This window comes from Emydura macquarii, unplaced genomic scaffold, assembly GCF_026122565.2.
Source record: "Emydura macquarii macquarii isolate MOO-44397 ecotype Brisbane River unplaced genomic scaffold, CSIRO-AGI_Emac_v2 contig_705, whole genome shotgun sequence".
NCBI lineage: Eukaryota > Metazoa > Chordata > Testudines > Chelidae > Emydura > Emydura macquarii.
Genome location: NW_027130842.1, coordinates 12,405,694 through 12,432,588, shown reverse-complemented (window position 1 = coordinate 12,432,588; position 26,895 = coordinate 12,405,694). Strand labels below are relative to the sequence as shown.

The window sequence follows — 26,895 nt, the reverse complement described above, 5'->3', positions numbered from 1 at the left end:
GGCTGAGGCAGTGTGGCCTAGTGCATAGAGCACTGGACTGGAACTCAAGAAACCTGTATGCTATTCCCAGGTCTGCCACAGGCCTGTCGGGTAACTTTGGGCAAGTCACGTCCCCTTCTGTGCCTCAGTTTCCCCACCTGTAAAATGAGGATTATGATATTGCCCTCCTTTGTAAAATGTTTGCGATCTGTTGATTAAAAAGCAAGTTAGATGAGTTCGGTATTATGTTATTCACAACCTGGTTTGCTCATCGCTAAATGCAGTACCAGTGAAATGGGTTTTTTTTGGATCACTGCTCATTTCTGCTAGAAAAGCCCAGTGCTGACCCTCAGAGATCCAAAGCTTCCTTTTAAAACAAATCGCTCATATGCAATCACGTAGGACAACCTGCAGACTGATCGCTCACTCATATGTAGAAAACATGTCCCAGAGCTTGACCAAATCATTGTGATAGTCTTCCAGGGATAATGCACTTATTGATTCCTATGATGGTCTATGTACAATGAAAGTTTACGTTGCTTAGAAGCCAAAATGAAGCATTGCGCAGCAGGGAAAAATAAGAATCCAAAGATAGATGCCTAGGATAAGATTCACGAAGGCACACAGCTGCCTAACTTCTATTGATGTCCCACCAATACTGTGTGGAGAGGTACACAGTCATAGAAGCAAACAGATTTTCAAAAATCACAGCACAGAATCTAATCTAATACACATTTTGCTGCCTTGATTAGGCGCAGAGACCCACGATTATTTTGAGGCTATACACGTATGTTTTTTGAAAAGGGTAAAGTTGTCTTCACTGGTAATACTTACCTGGTATTAGCTAACACAAGGGAACATCTGAGTGCAGACAAGGCCGTTCGTAGTTTTCATGCTAGGTTCCTCCACAGGCTTTACTTTGAGCTGCTAACAGTTGGTGAAAACTACAAACAGCCTTGTCTTCACCAGGATGCTATTAGTAATACTTGGTAAGCGCAGACCTTTTGGTAAAGAGGCACCTTGAGATACTTAGGCATGAATACTTGACTTTCATCCTTGTTGGGCAGTAGAAGCATCTGGAGTTGCCTAGACTGTGGAAATAAATGTTTGGAACATCAACTGGTGGGGACAGGGACAGTAATCTTTAAAAATATGTATACACTGGTTGTTGTTAACCCATCGCTCTCTGCACTCCATGCTAAATGCCTAAAAGAGTTTAAAGCCCAATCTATTTGCTTCATTCTAGTCATGCCTGCTGACTCTGGAAAAGGTGCAGCACAGTGCTAAGAGAATAGCTGTGCAGGGGAGCTGCAGCAGCATCCACTTATATATTCACACTTTTAAAAAAAAGACAAAAAGACACACCGCCATAAGGGTTTTGCTTCATCGTGCAGTGCACCAAGATGGTAGAGCTCACGGCCACATTGCAGGACTCTGCAGGCCACAGGTAGAGCAACCATGCTCGAGCAGGAGCCCTGACTCTCAGCAGGTACTGACATACATCTAAACACGCACACAGGCACTGCAAAGCCTTTGGAAGTGGGTAGTACCAGGGGAGAGTTCAAGAGGCCTTTTCTCTCCCTGCAATGAAAGTAAAGCTGCTCTGTGTTTTTTGCAAATGCATTTTTCTGGCCTTAGAACATGCACTTAGACAAATGTAATAGGACATTTTCATAACTCTAAATGATTATCCATCATCTAGCTAGTAATCAAGAGACAACAGCAGAAAAAGCCGTTATTAAGCAGTCCAACATATACCAACAGACCTTGCTTTAGTTAATTCTTTATTTTGACATCAAATAGGTTGAGAAAATCTTGGACAGGTCAAGTATGCTGCTGGATTTTTTCTAAGTTGTTTGTAACATTCGTTTCAAGGTGCAAAAGGGGTTTACATGTGTGCTTCATGTAGCAAAGCAAAACTTTAACAAAACAAGAAGATGTCAACAACAGTACACGCATCAGCAGAATAAACTAACAAATCCATTATGGCACTTGAGCCTTGTACTAAAGAAAGGGCGCTACAAGGAAAGAATAGGTAGTGCACAAAAAAAGCTTTGTGTGTGTGTATATATATATATACACACACACACACACACACACACACACACATACAATCAGGTGGCATAAAGTGGCTTGTTAATGCAAGTCTGTGACCAGCAACCTCTTTCTTTTCATTCTCAGATGGGCGCTGTCTAATGAAAACAGACTACTGTGCATAGGGATATAGAGCATACTCATTGAAGAGGGGTTTGCAACATGGCAGCATATATTTCTTTAAAAGTTTAGGCACATTTGAATGCAAAAAATGAGTTTTTAAAAAAAAATCTCTTACAGACAGTGCAAAATTTGAAGTGCCCTCATAAAGGCAACAAACAGTTAGAAAACAACAACTTTAGGACATAAAAAAAAATCTACATTTGAATCAAAACATAAAAAAGAGACTGAAAGTAGAAATAAAAAGTTTTTAATGCATGAGATATATGAATTTTTGGTACCCAAAATTTAAATCACTGAAGGCAATTTGAATTTGTGGTATATTTTTGGGTACTAGCTAAGAATGCTATGCATTAAGACCTGGTCTTAACTTGGCAAATACAAAAATATTCAATTTGTTATAATATATTTGTAAATAGCTGACTCATAATGTAGACTACTTGCTCACACTAATTCTGCTGTCACTATCTTAGTGTTTGCATCCGAACAATCCTGCTTGTTTTAAATTGGGTAGCATCCTAGTTTTAAAAGCAGGATATATGTACAAGAACAGGGACTTAGCTTGTTCCCATTTAAGTCTGTGGTTAAAATTTAGATTGACTTTCATTGGAGCAGGATTTTTGGTGGATAATGGAAATATTTCTAATTCTTAGGTGTTTCATTTAATTTTTGGCACAGCTCTTTAAGAATCAAAGTAATCAATTATTGAAATAGATCATGACTCCAATATGAACCCAACCATTTCCAGTCTGTAAAACACACTGACCTTGCATTCTCAATAGAAACATGACCAAACGTTCGTTCGTTCTGTCTTAGTGACAAGTTTTCTAATCTACCAATCCCTTAAATGTACAAGAAGGAATATCAGGAAATGTCACTGACAATGTAACAGTAAAGTCACCACAAACACTAAGAAACTGCTCGTTTTATTTTTACTTCAAACCAACTCCTGTTGTCTTTCATAGGAGTTTTACCTGGGACAAGGTCTGCCAGAGCTAGTCCACTATAAATAAGAAGTAGCTTTCTCACACAGCTGGAAACCCATTATTGTCATCAGCAGATGAGCCAATTCACATTACTACCTTCACATATGCCCTGACCTTCTGAAAGTGATTGTTATTTGAATAGCAATTGTTTTGCTATGCAAAGCAAATTCCTCTGCTTTATTATTGTTTGGCTTATGCTGGCATTACATTGCCTATATTTCATGTGGGGGGTTGTTTGTTTTTTTAAAAAATCCAAAAAAAAAAAACATTAAAAAAAATTATCTTCCATTAACTACTGTCCAAATACACCACCATTAATGTTTTGGTAAAAGCATGATTAGCTGCCCTGAATATTTTTCCTTCTCAAATGTATTCGCTACAGGAGATTATTTTCCTTTTTCATGTCCAGCACTAGGTATCTCAGTTAGTGCTGGCTTATCTACTACAAATATAAAAGTATATATGAATTATCATCATCATGTAAGCTATCAGTTAGCCTCAGGCACATATAACTACATATGTGATATGGTACCTCAAAAGCATATAAAAACATATTTGTTGTTTCATGTATTATAGACTTTGTCAACTGGGTAAACTGAGTGGCTACATTCAATTGTCTGATATGTGAGCAATGCATCTTTTATATATAACATTATTTAAGGTGCTTTTTTAAGAAAAAAATTAAGTAAGTATTGAACTGAGTTAATGATGTAGATCACAGACATTGCCCCCAAGTTAAAAGTATGTATTGTGGGAAATCATCATTTTTCTTTCTTGGGCTCCCACCCCTTTTGTTACAATGTATGTTTGAACTAATGAGGTCTTACTGCAAAGGCCAACCCTAATGAAGACTCCCAAGTTGCTGGTGTGCACCTCCATTTGTCAAATCATTTTTAATAGTCCGGGCCATGTTTTGATACCCTTCCTTATGTTGGGTAGCACTTTATCCTACACTCAGGCTCATTGACTTCAATGGAACAATTTGTGGACAACGCTGCTGTTCACCACGGGTAAAGTATGAGAATCTGGCCCTCTATTTCCAGTTGCCAACTGTGGGCCAAATTCATTTATTTAATTTCATCCACGGATGAATTTGGCTCAGTGTGCTTATTTGTTGGGAGAACCCAGGAAGGAGCCATTGATTTAAATCATGTTAAATTTAGAGGCGGTCTGGTCTCAATCTGTCTAGTTTATCATAAAGAACATGGAAGCTGTTAACACGTTGTATTTGATGGGCAACTCTGTATAATACTAGGCTGCAACCGGGTGACATTTGTGTTTTTAACTTTGGTACATGGCTTCCTGTGGCCCATTCAGATCGTCACATCTGCTTATTTATTTAAATAACATACGGTAAACACAAGATTTTCTCAACACACAAGAAAAAAATGGCTACAAAATGAAAATAAAAATGTGTACATTTTTGACAAGGCACTTAGAAGCCCCCAACAGCTTCTGGATAACAAGTTTCAAAGAAATACCAATCTTTTCTTTGAATATGCAGAAAGACAAATGCTTTATCATATTCACAAAAAACATGAGGCTACTGGAAATAGTGCTAGTGAAACGCATTAGCAAGAGGGCTGTTAAATTAAGATGAGATCAAAGCGCTTCACAAGGTTAGAGCTCACCAACTTCCTAGGAATTCTGAAAAAATACAACGCATGCAGCTAGTAGTTCCCTGCAGATTTAGAACTAAAGTCTGTGTTCTGATATATACAGCCTCCCTCTGTAACTCCCACTGAAGTCAAGATGCACATGCCTGAGGGTACATCAGGCCCTCAGCTTGCAGTGTACATTTGTATTGTCCCTCTCTATGGCGATGCCTACACTACAGACCTTACAGTGGCACTGCTGCGCTGCTGTAAGGTCTCCCATCCAGAGAGCCCTCCCGCTGGCATGATTAACCTACCCCAAACGAGCAGCGGTAGCTATGGCGGCGGGAGAGCATCTCCCGCTGACATAGCGCTGTCCACACCGGTGCTTTTGTCGGTGATGCTTATGTCGGTCATGGCGTGTGTTTTTCACACCTTTTTTCACACCCTTGACCAACAAAAGTTACCGACAAAAGTATTAGTGTAGACAAAGCCTATGTCTGTTCTTCCCTATTGCAAATTGTTTCTCGGAGTTCTACTTTTGTTGCAGAAGGGACCACTAGAAATGGTCACTTACTACAACCTTTGCAGCATTCTCTTTAATTAGAATGTGAGCTACTGCAATCAATTGAACATTTTAAATGTCTAATCTTTAATGGCACCTAGTATAGAGAGGATGACAGTGTATCTCCCTCTTTATTGGATATCCTTCATAAGTGGTTTAAACTCCTATTAGTGTCACTGGAAATTACATGCATTCATGATTCCAAGGCCCAAAGGCACCATTGTGATCATCTAGTCCAAGAGTGGTCACTTACATTTTGTCAAGGTCCAAATTTCTTGGTCAAGGTATAGTCAAGGTCCAGACTCCAGAGAAAATAATTTTAAAAATAACAAGAATTATAATAAGAAGTAAATAAAAAGATTTTGGGGTCCATTCAAGAGGGTCTGGCGGTCCGGATTTGGCTTGCAGTCCACCTATTGACTACCCCTGTGTGACTGACTTCCTGTATAAAACAAGCCATAGAACTTCCTCAAAGTAATTGCTTGGGTATATCTTTTATAAATTTATGGTTGAGTTGAATAGAGTCTGACAACACTGATTAATATGAAAGGCAATGGCATACATCCATGGAAAAGGCACCCCACATTTCCTAGCTGGTTTCCTATCCAAGTACTACCCACCCAGGACTGAGATCAGCGAAGATTAAGTGCATTCAATCCAGTATGGCCATTGGGTGAGATAACTGCAACTGGATATAAATTCAATCTTTTCCTGAAGGCGGAAACATCTGCTGATGTCAGCCAGTAAGGGAAATCCTAACGCACTGTTACTTTCAGAAAGGTGCACTTTCTCACTGTACGACTATGACACGCTGGAATCTACCAAGGTCTGAGCTAAGTAATTAGGCAGTTTTTAGTAGGGCTTTCTTGTGGTTCACCCTAGAGCCACTCAATCTTTCAGTGGAAACATCAATTACTCAAACTCAGCTTCGGCCCATGCTCAAATGATTTCAAAGCAAAGGGTCAACAAAGTCCAAAATCTTGGGCTTAACAATAAAAGGCTACGGGAGTCCTCACTTTAATTAATGCAAGGGTTAAATAAGAGCTGTTGCAAATTTCACATTAAGTTGGCCTCCCACCCTTGCTGGCCATCCATAACAACAAATCCTCTTCTATTAGAGATTTTAGCAAGTGATCAATGAAAACAAAGATTGGAAATCACTGGTGACTGATGCCTATTGGAGTGTTTACACATGTGGCAATTTAGGGAGGATGCTGTTGGGATTCTCTGAACCTTGAATGCTTTTTTAAAATGTGAACAGCTCATACTGTATTTTGCAAATTCTCATCTTCCCTGTTTACATAAAAGGTTTGCAAGGAATGTGATGAAGTTGATGCAGTTGTCAACTGGCTCCGACTCTCTTCTTCCATCTGGGCAGCATTTTTGGTTGCTGGAACATGCAATCGGTGAGCATCTAGCATTTCCAGCAATAAATCATAAAGAGGGACTACATTTTTGCACTTCATGTTGTATAGGTGCTCCATTCCTTTATTGCTGTGAATTTCAAAGAAAACAAAATCAGATGACACTCCATAATATTTACAGTGGTTGCCATTAAAAAGTCATCATCTGGCAACAGTTACCACACAATGATGCCTAAGATATCACAGTTTCCCCCCAAAATGTGGACTTTTAATGGTAATCTTGTATCCAGTCCCATAACCACCAAATCAATGACTGAGATTGTCAGACTTACTATAACAAGAAAATAACAAAGTTTACAAATGTAAAAAAACAAAAACCAAAAAACAGCACTCCGGCCGTTGCCTGAAGGTTTAGATCAGTTTTAGGGTGAAAAATCAGGAAATGTTGATGTTAACCCTTTCACCAGCAGCATTTGTGACTTTAATGGCACTCATATTTTAAATGCCACCTATCTACTGGGATCAAGGAACCGTAACTCCAATCAGTATGCTTTGCCACCTTAAAAATAAACAGTACCTATTTAGAACTGTCAGATTTCTAACACTGCAGCTGTAAGTGTAGGAGCCCAATTTCACGTCAAGCTCTGAATAATTTAAATAATCAGAGTTGTATACACCTTTTGCTTAGACTAAGAGAAAACTGAATTCTTCAACAGATCACCTCTAACTGTTAATTATTATTAAAAATCATGTAGATACAATGTCTGAACCCCCTACCTTGAGAATGCCTGTTTCTATCAATGTGAGTACAGGTTGCAGAACTGGGGTGTTATATACTACTGCAATTTATTCGGTACGTTATAAACAGAGTAAGATATTGTGTATATAACAACAACAACCAGGTCCTGCCTCCGCCATCAGAAACATGTGCAGTGTAGTGACACCAAAAGCAAAGGAACAATAAAGAGCACATGTGTCAACAGAAGAATCAAACCAGATTCGGGACAGTTTTCACCTCCCCCATGATGATATTAAGCACAGGGACTGTTTCTAACTTCTGAATTATGGGGCAGGTTGTGATACCCTCACTCACACTGACTAGCATGTTGCCCCACAAGTAGTCTCACTGAAGGAAAAGACCACTTGTGAAGTAAATTACTATTCATCATGAGTTTATCAGAATCTGACTGTATCAACAGAGTAAAACCTTCCCTGCATGCTGAACTTTGCACAGTTGCCTGGTACAATGTAAGAAGACTGCATGTGCACTCTCTCACCTCATGTGCCTGATATGTGACAGTATGAGGAGGAGCTGAGCCAGCCGTCTATGTTGTTGATCCGGAGAGAGACCTGATTTGGCCATTAAATGAATCAACGTATCCGTGATTTTGTCCAGAACACGATGAATATGCTCCTTTTCTTCCAAAGATTTCAAGGTGCTGGAAAGAAATGTATACACACCTGTGGGGGGACAACACAAAGAGATCAGACTTTCACAGCTACAGACTCATATGCAGGTATTTAAGAGTCCAAAAGAGGTGTGAGAACCAACCACATTGTGAATGTGCTCTCTTCTGGAACTAGGAGGGTGAATAGGAAGGTTCAGACCATCTAAAGAGAACAGTGGCTAAGATAAGAATGGTAGTCTCTCCAAAATGGTGATTGTGAGAATTCGGAGTGGATGCATTGGCCTAAATGAAGTAAGAACAATGGATGTACACAAAACCTATAGCATCCCCTGTTCCTGCTGCTTCAGCTCCCAGAGATTATTGTCAAATGGTGATGGTTTCCAGACACAAAAAAAATCCCAATCCTTCCCCACCTCCTACACACACACACAAAAAGAGGAGACGGTGAGAGCAAACTGATTGGCACCTTGGTACGTGAGGTTATCCTCAGCACCAGCTAGGAGACTCCGTGGATTGATTTATTCATTCATTCTTTGAAGTCATATGAAAATACACCAGATCTGATGTAGAGAAATACCATGGGAATGTCTGATCTCACAAGCCCTCCAGTCCGATTTTGCAGACACAAGACATCCAGATAGTTCAATGACCTAACCAGATTTCTGAATGCTAATGAGAACTGCAAGTGGGAAGCCTGTGAGCTTTGCCTATCATTAGTGAGCACCCACAAATTACTAGCCACTTGGTAAAATTTTCAAAGGCCCTTCAGTGACAGGCTCTTAAGTCCCACGTTCAAAAGTGACTGAGGGTTTATATACATGGTGGGATAATGCATTCTATGGGGGAGGGGACGACGTCTATTGTGCACTAATGCACTGCACATTAATTGGTCTGTGTAGGCCCTTTTGTTGCACTTTGATTGAAACAGTGCTATGTTAAAGCACACAAGGGAACCTTGTGTATGCCAATGAGGCTAAGGCTTCCAAATGCCATTTTTGAAAGTGGGCTTTAGGCCCTATGTCACTCAAGGGCTTTTCAAAAATTTATCCTCAGACACTATGGTGAAGGGAGCCGTTTAAGTGCCTACACAGATAGCTAGAATGCAGTGATTCTTTAGGCTGTGTCTAGAATACAACAGGGTAGAAAAAGTGTTTCTGTATGAGAAAGTGTTTCTCACAGCTACACATAATGCGGGACAATCAAAATGACTGAATGGGAAAAGTGCACTGCGACCTTTACCCCACTTCCTCCGTATCTTAGGGTCTCTGGCTATTTCAGAGAATCTCCCTCTGCCCCCCCACACGGAAGGTGATGCTGTTAGGTCACGTATTGTATTGTTCAAAAAAGATAGGAGGGGTTTGTGAAAAATGGAGTTTCCTTCTTTATAAATGGCTAGCCACACCTTCATAAGCAATCCACAGTAAAATCTAGCACTTGCAGTTTACTATTTCTTTCAGTGCAGACTGATAGTACTGGTGCACCCTGAAATTAACCAGCAACCAATATAGTAGCGATGGAGAAACAGTCAAGTGAACTGGAGATAGAGGGCCAGATTGTGAGCTCAGTTACTCCAGATTTAAACCCATATAAGAACTCTATTTACTCTAGTTATAATAAATATCCACCTTCCTTGCTCTACCATGCTGTCTCTTAGACCTCACTAAGTAATTGTGTAATCTGTTTGAGGTTACTCCTCTCCCCACCTCCTACTGTTTTGTCACCTCCTTGTGCCATAACATTTGTCAGCTCTTTGGTGCAGGGTCCAGATTTTCTATCTGTATTGAGCGGCACCCAGAACGCCTTTGGACACCAACAAAAATAATCATATTAATAATAATGATCATAAGTGTAATTCTGTTAATTTCATTGGCATTTACACCAGTGCAACTGAGATCAGAATCTACCCTATTGAAGGAGAACTGAACAGCTATTACAGTGTGTCCCATGGAAGACTTGCAGTCGCAGCTCTTCCTTTTATTGGTTTGCCTGCACTGGACTGTTGCTATGAATGTGTTTTAGAAATATGAAGCTGTGACTGCTTGTCCTATAGCATTTTTCATCCTGAAGTAACTCCATTGAAGAGAACAAGACCCTTAGACCTTTCTCAGCCAAACGATTTTCAACCCTTCTCACACCCATCCTACTGATAACAGGTTTTACGGCTAAGCAATATTCTACAGGGACTAATTTCTTAGTTCTGACTGATTGCATTAGTGGGAAATGCTTTTCATAGTCCCATGGTAGCACCAGCACAGCTCACCTTGGCCAGGGGATGCCAGGTGTTATGAATACATTAGGAATTCCTCCTAGTTTTCATAGTTCTAAAACCCTCTCAAAAGGAAGGAGTCCTGTCACGAGCTCCCAGTTCTCACGCTTCTCTAGCACAGGCGCCATCACAGAGCTTTGTTTAAAAAAAGAATCAAAACAAATATTCAAGAAATCCCCAAAAACGAGGCAATTGACAGCTCCTACTAATTAAATGTTGAACGAAAGACAGCTATCGGTTATCTCACTGCCCCATGTGATTGCTGCTGCCTTGCCCCACTGAGTAGGCATTTCAGAAACAGGAATATCAGCGGTCTATCACCAAAGAGAAGGGCTGCTGCCTTCAGAAAACTTCATTCAGCAAGGCGAGACTTAGCTGTCTCCAAGCTCTGAAGCAGAAATAAAATCTAAGATTAAGTAAGCACCTACAAAGCTGTTTTTTTGCCAACTCTGTAGAACAATCCAATATCCTGAATATCATGGAAGGAGAGAGACAGGGAAAACCACAACCACTGCACGCAGAGTAAAGGCCACAATCTGTGCCAATAAGGCAAAGCTGTGCTTTGAATGGATTCGTGGCAGGGACTACACAGTATGTTGCCGCATATGCTGTTGGCAAATGGTAATGAGACACTTGCCGGATGCTATGGTTCAGGAGAAAGCCCACTTCACCCTTTCTAGAGCCGCACAAGGGCGCTTGAAGGGCCTGTTCTCAGCCCTGGAATCCAAAGACCACTACTGACGATGCAACATCTCACCTTGTATGTTTTGTCTGTGACAGGACAAGATAACTTGTGGTTTTCAACCTGTGCTCTGTGGACTGCTGGGGTTTCGCAGACTATGGATATGTCTATACTGACGGCGGCAAAATCGCCATCGTCAGATCAATCTTTCTGGATCGATTGAGCAGTTGGTGTAGACCCGATCAATCGATCAGGAAGTCGACGCAGTAAATCCACCCCCTCAAGTGGCGTAGCGCTGAGTTGACGGGAACGTGGTTCCCGTCAGTGCAGTGCAGTGAAGACGGCGCTCAGAAGGGAAGCACGGCAGTCGACGGGAGTAAAGCAAGCTACACTGTGTAGCTTGCATAACTCCCGTCGACTGCCGCCGAATTTCCAGGTAAGTGTAGACCAGAGCTAAGTCTAAGATTTCCAAAGGGGTCCGCACTTCTATTCGAAATTTTTGGGGGAGGGTCCACAAAAGAAAAAAGGTTGATAACCAGTGACCTATAAGAATGACTCAAGTGGGAGAGGAGGTTTAAGAGCCATGATATCAATGGCAGAGAATAGCAGATGGTTATGAAGCCATCCACCATGGCAGAGATGACCCGTAGAGCCCTCCGCAGATACAAATATGTCGCTCCACATCTGATCCGCAACCACAGGAATAAACTTTTACCTGACTGCAATCCACCCTCTCTCTTTTAGATTTATCCACATCCACACATCAACTGAGCCCCTGTCTCCCCAAACAACTGATGAGCCCCGCCTGCAACAGCTGATCAGCTGTTGAGTCCTGCTAGCAGCCTAACAGCTGATCAGCTGTTTGCTGCATCCCTGGCTGGCAGCTGCTCCAGCCCTGCCCCAGAAGTCACAGACCTCTCTGACCATCTGACTGTGATCCGCAAGAAATGGGCCGCAGATATCCGCATCAGTGGATGTGGATATCCGCAGATATAAAGCGGATATCTGTGGATTTGTAGGGCTCTAACGACCTGTGCCTGCCGATAGTGGGGGGGCATAGTGAGGGCAGCTGGCTTCAGCAGTTCTACTGAGCATGTTCAGTCCATGTGTGCATGCTCAGTACAAGCCAAGCAGCAAATCTGAGGTCACATGCATTACCTCTGCATCGTGTGATCTAAAGGCTGTGCAGTACTTTCCCTTGAGTATTCATAAAACTAACTCAGTTCTGTCTGTGTCTATGGGCAGGCCAACTCAATTCATTTTCCGCCCTGACAGAAATAACAACAGATTGGTTTCCGGAGATGAAGGACGACCACTTTGCCACATACTACTGATCCTCTTATCAGATCCAATCCAACAGCAAGAACTCTGGCATTGAGTTGCTGCCTTTGTGTTTCTGGTGCTTGTTCTCTTTGACCCAATGTAAGTAAGAGCCCTTGAAGCACTGCACTGCTGAACTAAATGTGCTTTTAAAAAATACAGCTTTGTTTTGTAGCTGAAAGGTTTATTTAATTTTCTGCAGCCCTGGAGGGCCAGATTCTGTTTTGTTATTGAGCTGGTGAAACAGTGGCGCTGTCCTTGCTATAAGAGACAAGCTGTCGCCTTGATATCTGGGGAGAAATTCACAAATGGTATCAATATAGTGTATCTTGCAGTGCAAATACAAACTCTTACCTCTCCAAACAGAGGGAAAGAGGCTTTAAGAAAAAAGATCACTTTTACTTTTTCTGAATAAGGCCACAGGGAAAAGAAGAAGTTACAAGAAAAGTGAAAAGGGACAGAGACATGATTGGTGGTGAAGAAGGAAGTGTGGAATTAGATATTAGATTATCATCTAACTAGATAACATCATGCAATCCTCATCATTGCAAGTTTTCAAGAACACATTGGACAAACACCTGCCAGAGATGGTCAATGCTTACTTGGTCCTGCCACAGAATGGGGGGCTGGACATGGTGACTTCTTGAAGTCTCTTCCAACCCTACATGTCTATGATTGATATCAATATTCTTTAATGTGATCGTGCACTAAAAATTTCAGGAAAAGGAAAATGTTCTTCTAGACTTAATAAAAATAATTTATATGGTTCAGTAAATATACACATCACCTTAGAAATACAAATTAAGTTTACAGTTTAGATTTGAGATTGATTTTAAATATTTAGAACTTAATATGGCTAGTTCAAATTGGTTGAAAACACTTATATTTAATTCCTCTTGAGATCAATTCTGTTAGTTCTATGTATATGTAATTTGCATAACATGGTTCTCAAGAAGTTTTTCCAAGATTTCTCTGTGCATTTTTCATCTGTTTTTCTATATGCATTTGTGTATATTTTCTATAGGTTGTTTCCAAATATAATGACTGTATGTATACACAAAAAATAAATGAAAAGATTATTAAGGTTGAAAAGTCAAGCACTCCCTTGTGTGTATGATTTATGAAACAATTTTTAATTAAATAATCACACACTGTATTTTTCACAAGAACCCCATCTCATTCTGCATACAGGGAATGAGGTAGCTGTCAAATATTTCTTTTTCTCCTCCTCATTCAATGTGTCCCCCCAGGCATGATTTACCACACACTATCCACACTGAGTACAGAATTACTCATTTCTTTTTTCTATTACACTTACCATGGTAGTTTCTAAGTGCCTCCCAAATATTCAATAATTTATCTTTACAACTTCCCTTTCAGACAGGGAGCATTTTCACAGATGGAGAACTAAGGCAGAAGGAGATTAAGGCCAAAATTTGCAAGCTTTTATTATGGTTGGCTCAATCACTGGGCAACCGAAGGCCTGATTTTTCAGACTACTTAGCATTTTTATAGCACTTTAGATGTTCCCAGCACTGTACAGACATTCATTCATTAATCATCACAACACCCCTGTGTGTAGATGGATGAAATACTATTATCCCATTTTACAGATGGGGAAACTGAAATGCAAAGTGACTTGCCTAGGATTCAAACACAGAGCCTCCTTTCATCTAACCCATGTTTACTCCTTCAAACCATACTGGCAGAGGTTTTGAATGGCTGCAGCTCTCACTAAATTAATCTGCAGTTGTGAGCGCTCAGCACTTTTGCAAATCAGCCCCAGGTGTCTCAGGTTAGGAACCCATAAAATTAATACAGTCACCATCTGGGAAAAATTTAGTTTAAGTGACTTTCCCAGCATCACACAAAAACTCTGTGACAGAGGCAGAGATATAATCTAGGTCTTCAGGGTGGCATTCAACATCTTAACCATACCATCATCCTCTTATCTTATGCTGTACCCATACTCCTGCAATAAACAAATCAGGAGTCTTACAGACAACACAGTCATTCACTATACAACCCTGATTAATTCCTAGAGCTTTAGCCATCCTATGCATTGAATGAGGCAGGGTCCTGTGGAAAAAACAGTATATGTTTGTGTAATTAACAACTGAATCATAATGCATACGCACAAGAGGACCTAACCCTGCCCCTTCCCCAAAAGTGACACTGATCTGAGGTGTGTACTGGGCAATATTCATCCCTGGACCTGATTAAAGTACTGATATCTTATAGTCCAGTATAATTAGGAGGAAGGAAAATGTCTGAAGTTTTGCTACACATATTTCCAAAGGATACAAAGCACATGCTGCTAGCCATGTACATTTCTTTCTCCCTCTGAAGGCTGTATGATTGTGGTCTTCGGTGTCGAGTGAGTAGTATAGCCATGCCATCCCAAAATCATTACAACAAAACATTTCTTTTGTACCACATGTAAAATAAAATCTTTCAATAAGCAGAAAATAAAGTCTTTGCATTCATCTTTCAGTAGTGCATGCTGGATAGGATATTACAGTTATTTTGCTCATGCAGCAGGAGATAAGAATACATCAACCACAGACTATTTAGATCCAACTGCACTCACTTCTTAATTTTGTATAGTTTTCCCATTAAAGGAAGAAAACAGGACACATAAACCCTCTATAACAATAGTCAGTTATATACCACAAAGCAACGTCTGGCAGGGACACAGTCTAAACAAGTCCTGGATTTGCACCTAGAACTTTCAACTTGCTATATGCCAATTGTGGAACAAGGGCACTTCAAACTGGGTCAAATAAAATAGACAAGAAACATAAATGGAACCAAAACCTTGAGTGATGTAGTAATCATTTTCTAGGGTTAAATCAGATATTTCTTGTAAATCAACAAGATGCAAAGAGGATAATCAAATTTCAATTTATTGGCTAAAAATTATAATTGCCCTGATAATCACGTACACAAATCATTGTTATTTTCAGGAAGTACTAAAATTTTTCACTTTTACGAAGACTCTATTTTGTTATAATTAGTTTGTTACATAATTTTTCACTTGTTACGAAGACTCTAATTTGTTATAATTATAAATGGAAGATAAAATGTTTGCCATATCAATTTAGACTTTACCAACAGTTACCACATAGTGGTAGCTGAATGGAGACTACTTCCTGTTCTGAGTATGCTGAATAATTGTGTTAGCTCAGATACCACTTTGGGATAGTTATTGACAAATGGTGTGGCTAACACTATTGGAAAATGCATCAAAATCACTCTGGGCTGAGATTTGTGGGGATACACATATGAGGCACTGTAGAGCTGATTTCCCATGTGGAAATTGCCTCAGAACTCCCTTGCAAACAATTCATAGTAGGGGCAACCAACATGTCACACTAACATTGGCTGGTGTTCCACAGCCACCCTAAGTTATCAAAGGCTTAGAGGACCCATTACAACTGTTTAGGGAAGCATGCCACACAGGGCAGCTCTTTTTCTCCAAGCCAATTCAAATCATTGAGTGTTTTTCACAGTTTGTAAACTATAGCAGCCTGGTGGGCTGAAAGGGAACCAGGAGCCTGGGAGCTCTGGGAACACTGGGCCTTTGAGACATCCAGCTCAGCTCTGGGCTCCCAGCTCCCCTTCAGTTCTCCTACTGGAATTTCATTGTCAAATGCTCAAAATGAATATTTGATTTTTTGCAATGAAACAATTTTCAGATTTCTGTTTCACTGAGAATTTTGAAATTTTTGTTCTTGTCCCAAACTGCAGCAACAACAACAAAAAAATTCAGAAACATCTGTGAAACAGAATTACAATTCTCCACAATTCTCCAGTTGAGAAGTACTGACATAGTGTCCTACCAAACTGGGAGTCAGTCCGAAGGCTTGGATTCTAAACTGACCTTTCCCATTTACCTTGGTCATAATCTGGAGAGGGGTAGGAGACTCTAAAGAAAAATAGGAGTGTAGTCCAGTATCACAGGAAATTAATTTACAGTTTTGTTAATTATGCATGTTAGAACAAAATCCAGTTTGCTCCCCCATGGCTGTTTTGACTGACAGTGCTACCAGAACTTTAAAAGTTACTTTCGATTCTGACTAAAAATGACACTGTTAGGTAAGGTGTTATCAATTTTATATAATCACTTTTGGGAGTAGAACCTCATAACAGAAATTAAGATTATGACTTTAGAATACTCCTGTATGCTTCAACTTGCATTTCAAATAAATATTTGTCTATTTTCTCTAATTTTAAACAGACACAACATTCTGCAATCCTGCATCCCAAGCAAAGGGAAAAAAATCATAGGGAAAGATTGCAGACCAAACTGAATGAACAAGCATCTCAAACAGGTTATTGAGAGAAAGCAAAAAGCCTTCAAGTAATGGAAGAAGGGCTAGATCAGCAAGAAAAACTGTCTTTTGGAGGTCAGAAAGCATAAGAAAAAAGTGAGAATTGCCTAAAGCCAATCTGAGTTAGACCTTGCAAAGGAAATTAAAACACACTAGTAAAAGATTCTTTAGCCATATAAATAAAAAGAAAAGAAGAAGTGAGACCACTAAATACTGAGGATGAGGTGAAGATTAAAGATAATCTTGGTATGGCTCAACAAATACTTTGCTTCAATTTTTAAAATGGGTAACGAAGCGCTTGGGGCAGTGGCACGGGGCTAATAGGAACAAGAATATGGAAGTAGATGTTACCACATCTGAGGTGGAAGCCAAATTCTAACAGTTTAATGGGACCACATCAGGGGGCCTAGATAATCTCCATCCAAAAATATTACAGGAACTGGCATATGAAATAGCACGCCTAATAGGAAGGATTCTTCATAACGCCATAAACGTGGGGGTCATACCCTACGACTGGCGAATTGCAAATATAGTGCCTATATTTAACAAAGGAAAAAAGTGATCTGCAAAACTACAGGCTGTTAGTTTGACCTCAATCATATGCAAGGTTTTAGAACAAATTTTGAAAGAGACAGAGAAGTTAAGGATATAGAAGTAAAAGGTAACTGGGATAAAATTCAATATGGTTTTACAAAAAGTAGATCATGCCAGACCAACCTGATCTTTTTCTTTGAGAAGATAACCGATTTTCAAGACAAAAGAAATGCAGTAGATCTAATCTACCTGGAGTTCAGTAAAGTATTTGTTACAGTTCCACAAGGGGAATTATTAAATTGTAGAAGATGGAGATTAATATGAATATTGAAAGGTGGGTAAGGAACTGGTTAAAGGGGAGACTACAGAGGGTCATGCTGAAAGATTAGCTGTCAGGCTGGAGGGAGGTTGCGAATGGAGTTCCTCAAAGATTGGTCTTGGGGCCAATTTTATTTAACATTTTCATTACTGACCTTGACACAAAAAATTGGGAGTGTGGTAATAAAATTTGCGGATGACATAAAGTTGGGAAGTATTGCCAATATGGAGGAGAACCAGAAATATTATACAAGAAGATTTGAACGACTTGAAAACTGGAGTAATTTAAATTGGGATGAAATGTAATAGTGTAAAATCATGCATTTAGAGACTAACAAGAATTTTTACTATAAGATGGGGATGTATCAACTGCAAGTAACAGAGGAGGAGAAAGACCTGGGTATATTGGTTGATCACAGGATGACTATGAGCTGCCAATGTGATGTGGCCGTGAAAAAAGCTAATGCATTCCTAGGGTTCATCAGGCAAGGAATTTCCAGTAGAGAAAGGGAAGTGTTATTACCATTATAAGAGGCACTGGTGTGACGTCTTCTGGAATACTGCATGCAATTCTGGTCTCCCATGTTTAAGAAAGATGAATTCAAACTGGAACAGGTGTGGAGAAGAGCTACTACTGTAAAACACGAAGGATTCTTTCTCCAAGAATCAGGCAGCACAGACAATACTGAAGAGGTTTATTCATGATACCAGGATGTCTGATAAATCAGCTTCAACTTCATGGTATTACAGTGGTCAATTATATACACTTTCTTATTGATTACATAGTACGTTTTAAATTCTTTATCTATTCACTTACAAATACAGACATTGTCCCATCTGGAGAGAACAACAGTGATAATGGTCATTACATACATGCAGAGACACTTTTAATCACTCTGCTTGCATCAAGGATGCTAGGGTTACACTCGGGGTGGAGGGTGGGGTGGAGGAAGAAGGTGGGCGGTCCTTATAGATAGGTGGCAGATGAGACAGAAATTCTAAAAGCAAATGTGCTGTTCTCATTGGAATTAGAATCACTAAGAGAACATATGGCTTCCTGTGCCATCGGATGCTTACACTAGCCATTGTCCTTGAGGATCAGGTATGCTCGTTAGCCATTTACATGAGTTTCGACTTACAACTTGTTAGCTGAAAACAACCTCAAGTCTTACACTACAATGACGAGAGGAATGGAGAACCAGCCTTCTGAGGGGAGATTTAAGGAGCTTGGCTTGTTTAGACTATGAGGGGAAGTACAATTGTTCTCTATAAATACATCAGCAAGATAAACACCAGGGAGGGAGAAGAGTTATTTAAGTTAAAGGCCAATGCTGGCCAAGAACAAATGGATATAAACTGGGCACAAACAAGTTTAGGCTTAGTATTAGAGAAAGGTTTCTAACTATCAGAGGAGTGAAGTTCTGGAACAACCTTCCAAGAGGAGTAGTGGGGGCAAAAAAACCTAACTGAGCTTGATAAATTTATGGAGGGGATAGTATGATGAGATTGCACTAGAAGAGGAGGGCTCTGAGTTTCTACAGACAATTATTTCCTAGGTATCTGGCTGGTGGGTCTTGCCCACATGCTCAGGGTCTAGCAAACTGCCATGTTTGAGGTTAGGAAGGAATTATCCACCAGGACAGATTGGTAGAGTCCTTGAGGCAGGGTTGCCATCTTCCTCTGTAGCATGGGGCACAAGTCATTTGCTGGTTTGAACTAGAGTAAATGGTGGATTCTCTGTAACTTGAAATCAAGATTTGAGAACTTCAGTAACTCAGCCAGAGGTTATGGGGCTATTATAGGAGTGGGTGGGTGAGGGTTTGTGGTCTACAACGTGCAGGAGGTCAGACTAGATGATCATGATGGTCCTTTCTAGCCTTAAAAGTCTATGAGTTTAAGATGGTGTCCATTTTATGTAATCACTTTTGAGAGTAGAGCCTCATTTAACACAAATTAACACTATGGCTTTAAAAAAATGCTATATGCTTCAACTGGCATTTAGAATAAATCTTTGTCTATTTTCTCTCATTTTAAATAGACAAAACCTTCTGGTCAGAGATGCAAGATCCTTTCTTTTTTCTGCCTTACTTCTCATCTTTTATTTGGCCATTTCACCCTTAAAGTCTTTACATCTGTTCTGACATATTTAGCCATGTCTTTGCTATCCCTTCCCTTTGTTTTACCACCTAAAAAGAATGTGTATGCTCCACTTCTAAAACTAAAATTTGCATCACCCTTTGACAGTATGAGGGTTGCTGCAACTACTGCCATCACCGCCTCTCAGATCTTTTAATGCTAACCTTGACCCACCACACCTCCAATCCATCGAAAATGCTGCCCAAATCATCCTTCAGGTCTGTTGCTTTCAGTATATCAACTCCTTTTTTAATCAATTCCCTGGCTCCCTGTTGTGCTGCACAGCAAGTTTACATTTTCTGTCTTTGCCTTCAGGTTTTACATCACAAATTCCTTAAGACTTTACATCACAAATTCCTTTTCTAAATCTCTAATCCAGCCACTTTTCACATCCAAACAATAACAATTGAAATCAAACAGCAATAGTAATTAAATCGCAGCGAAGTGTTACATGTGAACATACCACTTACCAGAATTGAGAAGGATGATTGACTTAAGGCACACAAATTCCTCCCCCTGGAGATTCATCACACGGAACCGAGCAGCAGTGGCCAGCAGCATGTCAAATATCTCCACCATGCCCTCTACGCACTTCCCTTGATTCCTGCAAGAACACAACCACAGCGCAAGCCATTTACAGCGTTATCCAAACAGCAAGATGTTTTTCATTCCCAGATTCTTTTCCTACAATTTGACTTCTCAGCTATCAGCTCCATTCCGATTGTATAGTGCTTTCACGCACTATGCTCACTTTGAACCAACATGCCTAAACAAAGTGGAAGGCAGTGGAGGATAAGGGCCAACATCTCAAAGCTAAAATATAGAAATGTTTATTTTTCCAAAAGAGTTGCTAATTCCTTAACGGTCTGTTCACCAGTAGGAGTCAATATGTAGTTTAACTTCCTGTGAGCAAACCATCTCAAGAACAAAGTTATTTTTTAGATATTTTCCTTTTTTTTTCTTTTCCCCTTTATTGCTTTGATTAATTTGTCTTCTCTTATCCTTCACTCTTTCTTTTTATAACCCCATAAACATTTTTTTTTATGCTTCACAGTACTTGTCCTGTTGGCATTGTAAACTTTAGTATTCTGACACGGTATTCATATTTCTCTTACATTAGTGTAATGATTCAGGCATTCCTTATTATTTAATGGTGCTCATGTCATTACATTACATGACTTTGTTATCTCAAGGCAAAGCTCAGTGATGCTGTATGCCTCCAACTACCCCTCTAGCAATGGCATTTAACTCACAACCCACTATTCACAATGATAGACTATTGGCAATTAAATCAGATGGTTCAGATGCAGTCAGAATAGTACTGTTATCTTATGGGACTTTCCTTTAGGGGATGCTATTTATGGTTGTTCTTATTTCCCCCACCCAGGTACAGCTGAGTTTATTTGATTCAGGAAGAAAAATGTATGGCATTATCCAGAGAACAGACATTCTCTAAACCACTGGACCAATGTCACATCAGGTGCAATTCTACAGACCTAATGGTGTTACACTAGGGATGAATTTGGCCCAGTGAACCTAAGAGTAGTAATATGCCATTGTTATAATGCTAAGAATTACTGAGTTTGCCACTAGAAAGAAAAATCCCTACAAAGTGCAAAAGTTGATCAATAAAGAGGAAATGTCTGAGAATTTATTAAAGTGCAATTCTTCTCCCTAAGAATGGCATCAGAGAGCTCCATATTTATTTTCTCTCATTGATTTCTTTAACAGATGTGCTCAGATAGTAAGTACAAAGGTTAATTTTTCTTCTTTTATATTTTAGTCCTGCAAACTCAGCTTGGATTCTGGGAACTTCAAGAGGTTGAACAGATATAATTGATTAGAAGTTTGTAAAAAAAAATGTAACTGAGGAACAAGATTGAATAGAACCTTCAAATTACTATCTGTTAGCTAATTTGTCTGTATAATCCTAACAGGAATAAAAATAAGTACAATTTATTTGAATGTATCAGAATCAGCGCTATGAGCACTCATGAGCAGATCTGTTGATTAAGAAGATGCCAATTCTACATAAAGCACTTTTTTTTAGTAGAACAGCACTTCAAAGATCAGTATTACAGAAAACTACAAAAAAACATTTTAAATCATAATGTATGTATTCAAATATTACTTATTTCAATGCTCCAAATGTAGACAAAGCACTTGTGAATCTCCTAGTACCAAAGCAAGTAATTGCAAAGCAAAGGGACTTCGATAACATTAACTTCTTTCAGTGAAAGGTGGTTTTAGCCCATGTCTGCACTTACAAGGTTACAGTGGCACAGCTGTACCAATACAACTGTGCCGCTGTAAGAGCGCTCCTGTGGCCGCATTATGCTGATGGGAGAGAGCTCTCCCGTCGACTTAATAAAACCAGCTAAATGAGCAGCGGTAGCTGTGGCGGCAGGAGAGTGTCTCCCACCAAAATAGTGCTGTGCACACAAGCGCTTATGCTGACAAAACTTATGTCACTCAGGGATGTGTTTTTCCACACCCCTGAGCAACAAAAGTTTTGCCAACATAAATGCTAGTATAGACTTGGCCTAAATGACAGTAGTTTCTCATCTATATCAGTTAACACTGTAGTTATCTGACATAGTAGGAGCTCAGTTACTATGGTGATAAGCGCAGAATAAAATCTTAGCTGGAAAGATGTCCAAGTTTGTGAGATAGACAGATGACTAAAGAGGGTTCAGTCTATAGTCACAGTTATCTTTAAGCTACTTATTTACAATGTTCCAGCATATGGAATTGCAGTAGTGGGCTAAATTTAACCTTGGTGTAAGTGGATGCAATTCTCTTGAAATGAAAGTTTGCAACTCTTTACACCAGAGCTGAATTTGAACCCAGATGTGGAGTTTTCAGTAGGGCTGGCCGGAAAACAAGAACTTTGTTCTGGAAAAAAATTCAAGATTTTGAAATTTATCATGCTGCGTTGAAACAAATATGTAACTTTATGGATTTTTTTTGTGAAAAAATATGAGAGAGAGAGACCCATCCAAGAATAGCCAATAAGGCAGTGTTCAGGGCACTCACCTGTATACTTGAGTATAGGATTCCTACATGACAGGTGATCCCTCTCATCACTGGGCCATAGGCTATTCGGAGAGGGAGGCAGGAGAGGGAAGAGGCTGCAGAGAATGGGTTGTCTCTCTCAATCTCTCCTGTTCCACTTTGTATAAATAAATATTTGTGGTTAGGGCAGAGGAGGAAGAACGAGTGTGACTCCATAGCCTGCTGGGTAGGATATTCGCCTGGGAGGCTGAAGACCCAAGTTTACATCCCGACTCTAAAGAAGGCACTCCTGTTCCGGGTGAATTCACTAACTACTGGGCTATTGGTTATTCTGCAGTGGGTCTCTCTCTCTCTCTCTCTCAAAATTTTAGTTATGAGTCACTTAATTTCAGAGCAGCAACAATAGCTAAAACACAGGGTGTGGTCATTTGTTGCTCATCCTCAGTATTGAATTTCTAACATCAGAGCAGCAAGTCTGAAGTAACACTGCATGGGTAAAATAGTGTGGAAAGTCTGTACATTGGTCGGGCTAAGATGCACTTCTCTGTATGGACATCAATAAAATTAAGAGAAGAAAAGGGGTGTTCAAGATTTCCACTAGCAAATGAAAAGAATAAGTAATGCAATATAAGGTGTAAATGATGCACACAATTCACACTTTCCCCTAAAGTAAAACTCTGCTTCTTGTTAAAATGTAAATCTTCAGAGAAACAAAACTGTGGAATCATTACATGAAGTTATTATAATAAGACAGGCATCTTGTTCTGTTCTGCTTCTTTGTTTCTGGCAGACAGGCTAGTAGTTTGTGTTAAACTGAAGTAGAATTAAACCTCCATATTTAGAGTTGTGCAAGGTTTCAGAGGAGCTAAAAGTCTTAATTTAAATAGTTTGCAAATTCCCAGATAAAAATCAGACAAGATTTGCTGATAGATAGCAGTAAGAAAAGGATTTCAGTATGCACCTAAAAATATTACGCAGCCTGGACTGATTCTGAGATCTACACATTACCGTTTTCAGTGTATACACCTTGAAAAAAATGGATTTTTTTTGAGGTGTGCCAGTGAGTTCTCATTTTAAAAAGTCATATGATTCAACCGAGAGGAAACAGATATTTCAATAATAAGTAATACACTTTAGTCTCAGTGAGGTACCTGGTTGACCAATAACGTTTTCGTAAAGAACTTTAGGTGTAAAGATATTGACCTATTTAGATATTTTAATGGCTCTTAGTTCACAAGATCAATATTCCAATCAAGGATGCCTTGTCAAGTAGCTCTACCGTAAGGCTAAAACTTTGTATTACTTTGGCCTCAGCAGAAATCTTAAGTATTTATCATTTAGAGTTATTTGCAACACTATGGCCTTAATTTTCAAACTTCGGTCTAAAAAGAACTAAATTCACATTTAAGGACCTACAGAAAAGTTACCTGAATTTCAGAGATTCTGGGCACCTGCAGTTCCCATTTACTTCAATAACAGTTGTGGATACTACAGACCCTCTGAAAATCCAACTTTTTAATTGGGTCTCAATGTGGGTTTAGTTGTCTAACTCTAGGCACCCAAGTTTGAAAATATTGGCTTATTAGACTTGTACCTTCTTTTCAGAGATGTGGAGCAACTTCAGTTCCCACTGAAGTCAATGGGAACTGCAGGTGCTTAGCACCTTTGAAAAAAAATCTGGCCATGAGGACCAATAGGATCTTAATGCCCTTTGTTGATAAACTACTCTGCTATAGCTATAAGGGATAGATGAATTAACATCTGATCCAGGAGAGAAAATAGGAAACTCCTCTCTAGAGGGCTGCATGCGATTTGTTTGTTTCATTCCAGAGATCCTTTCAGTCAGAAAGATTTTTAAAATTTGACATACTTTGCACATAAGCCATTAATAGAAAGCTCTTATGACAGAACTCATGGGGAAGAAATTATGGGATGTTTCTTTCTTGGTTAAGGAAGGAAGGTGAAAACACCAATGAATATTTGATTATCCATTGACTCCCTACCTACTCAAGATGGCTCTTCTTGTCTTCAAGAACTCTCATTATCCTAATATATCTCCATGATTTCATCTCTCCCTATGCTCCCTGTCACATTTCAAGTTAACTGCACCTCTGATCCCTCCATGGCCTACTTGAAGGCACCCCACTAAGGTCTCAGACCTCTAGCAATCACCTATCTCAGAGCAGTGTGCAGCAATCATCTCTCTTCTCACTGGGGACTTAAGCTATAGACTTCTGCAATTCAATGTGATTCACCTCAGCAGTTCAACACCTGCATTTCCACTCTTTCAGGGCAATAGTAGGGTTATCAGTGACCAACCAGCTCTCATGAAGAAAAATGTTATTTATTCAGAACTAAAGCAATTTCAAAGGAAACATGACATTAAAAACAAACAGCTTATTTGCATGTCTAGCTTACCAGGTGGTCACCCATCTTCTTCTACATGGAGACCCAGATAGGATTAGTGTACTTCAAGCCCGCTCATGGGGCCCGTCTCTGGTCACAGACTCATGTCAGTTCTTGGATCACGTTTGAGTGACCCCCTCTTTCTAAGTTAGGATTGTTACTTTATAAAGTTTTAAGCATTTTTCATGTTAGGCCTCTTGATCCCTGAGCTATTTCCATGGAGCGAAACTTCAAAATGACTTGTTACCTACATTGTTTTCAATATTGGCAATTTTCATTAATTACTCCATGTTGACTTTAGTTCCTGCCAGACACATCTTTTATTTTACCACTTGAGACAGAGATCCAATCCCAATCATTTGCAAGCTTATAAAGATATATTTATGTAGTTGATACAATAGTTCTTGAATATTCCATGTATCTGTGGCATCCCAATATAATTTTTTTTAATATTTCCAAGTTATCACATTTATTACATCCCCCTTCTCCAATTTTGACCTATATCAGAGGTTTATCTTTTGCTGCTACCACAACAATTATCTGGTGAAATTGGCTCTCCTCCCTCCGGATTTCCCATCCCTTTTTCAAATGCAGCTCAAAACTTTCACCTCTTCTGTGTTGCCCACAATCAGGAAGCTGTCATTCATGTCAGCACTCCCTATTACCAACCCTTCACATCTCTCCTTATTTACTTTTCCCCCTTTGTATTCTCACTCTTTCTATTGTGGTGGATGGCTGTTGCACAAAGTCAGATATTGATACTGCTTTGTGAGCAGGTTAACACATCCACTGTCAGAGATTTGCTCCATTGCCATCCATTTTTCCAACAACGAATAAGAGTATTACCAAACATTTAGAGCCTGCGCGTCAGATAATGCTTGGTCCTGCCTTGAGTACAGGGATCTGGACTAGACGACCTCTAGACTGACTAGACAAATTGGAGAATTGGGCCAAAAAGAATCTGATGAGATTCAACAAGGACAAGTGCAGAGTCCTGCACCTAGGATGGAAGAATCCCATGCACTGCTACAGACTGGGGACTGACGGGCTAGGCTTTAGTTCTGTAGAACAGGACAGTGAACAGGAAGCAGGATATGAGTCAAGAGAGTGCCCTTATTGCCAAGAAGGCTAATGGCATATTGGGCTGCATTAGCAAAAGCATTGCCAGCAGATTGAGGGAAGTGATTATTCCCCTCTATTCGGCATTGGTGAGGTCATATTTGAAGTAGTGTGTCCAGATTTGGGCCCCCCACTAGAGAAAGGACGTGGACAAATTGGAGAGTCCAGAAGAGGGCAACAAAAATGATTAGGGGGCTGGAGCAAATGACTTATGGGGAGAGGCTGAGGGAACTAGGCCTGTTTAGTCTGCAGAAGAGAAGAATGAGGGGGGATTTGATAGCAGCCTTTAACTACCTGAAAGGGGGTTCCAGGGATGATGGAGCTAGGCTGTTCTCAGTGGTAGTAGATGGCAGAACTAGGAGCAATGGTCTCAAGTTGCAGTGGGGGAAATCTAGGTTGTATATTAGGAAAAACCTTTTCACTAGCAGCGTGGTGAAGCACCGGAATGGGTTATCCTACGGAGATGGTGGAATCTCCATCCTTAGAGGTTTTTGAGGTGTGGTTTGACAAAGCCCTGGCTGAGATGATTTAGTTGGGGTTGGTCCTGCTTTGAGCAGGGAACTGAACTAGATGACCTCCTGAGATCCCTTCCAACCCTAATCTTCTGTGATGCTATGATTGAGGTCCCTTCCAGTCCTACGATTCTATAAGTC

The 26,895-nt window shown here is 39.9% G+C and overlaps 1 protein-coding gene across 2 annotated transcripts in view; it reads right to left on the bottom strand.

Annotated features, from left to right (window-relative positions):
- Window positions 1-1,765: 1,765 nt before the first annotated feature.
- The window catches only part of ESR1 (estrogen receptor 1), a 285,662-nt gene continuing 260,532 nt past the window's right edge, over window positions 1,766-26,895 (bottom strand). For both annotated transcript variants that reach the window (XM_067542424.1, XM_067542423.1), the window contains exons 7-9: window positions 20,173-20,306; window positions 7,981-8,164; window positions 1,766-6,833 (exon numbers count right to left, since the gene is read on the bottom strand). In XM_067542424.1, coding sequence (XP_067398525.1) covers window positions 6,602-6,833; window positions 7,981-8,164; window positions 20,173-20,306 — 550 coding nt within the window. In that variant the 3' untranslated portion in view covers window positions 1,766-6,601. The remainder of the gene's footprint in view (window positions 6,834-7,980; window positions 8,165-20,172; window positions 20,307-26,895) is intronic.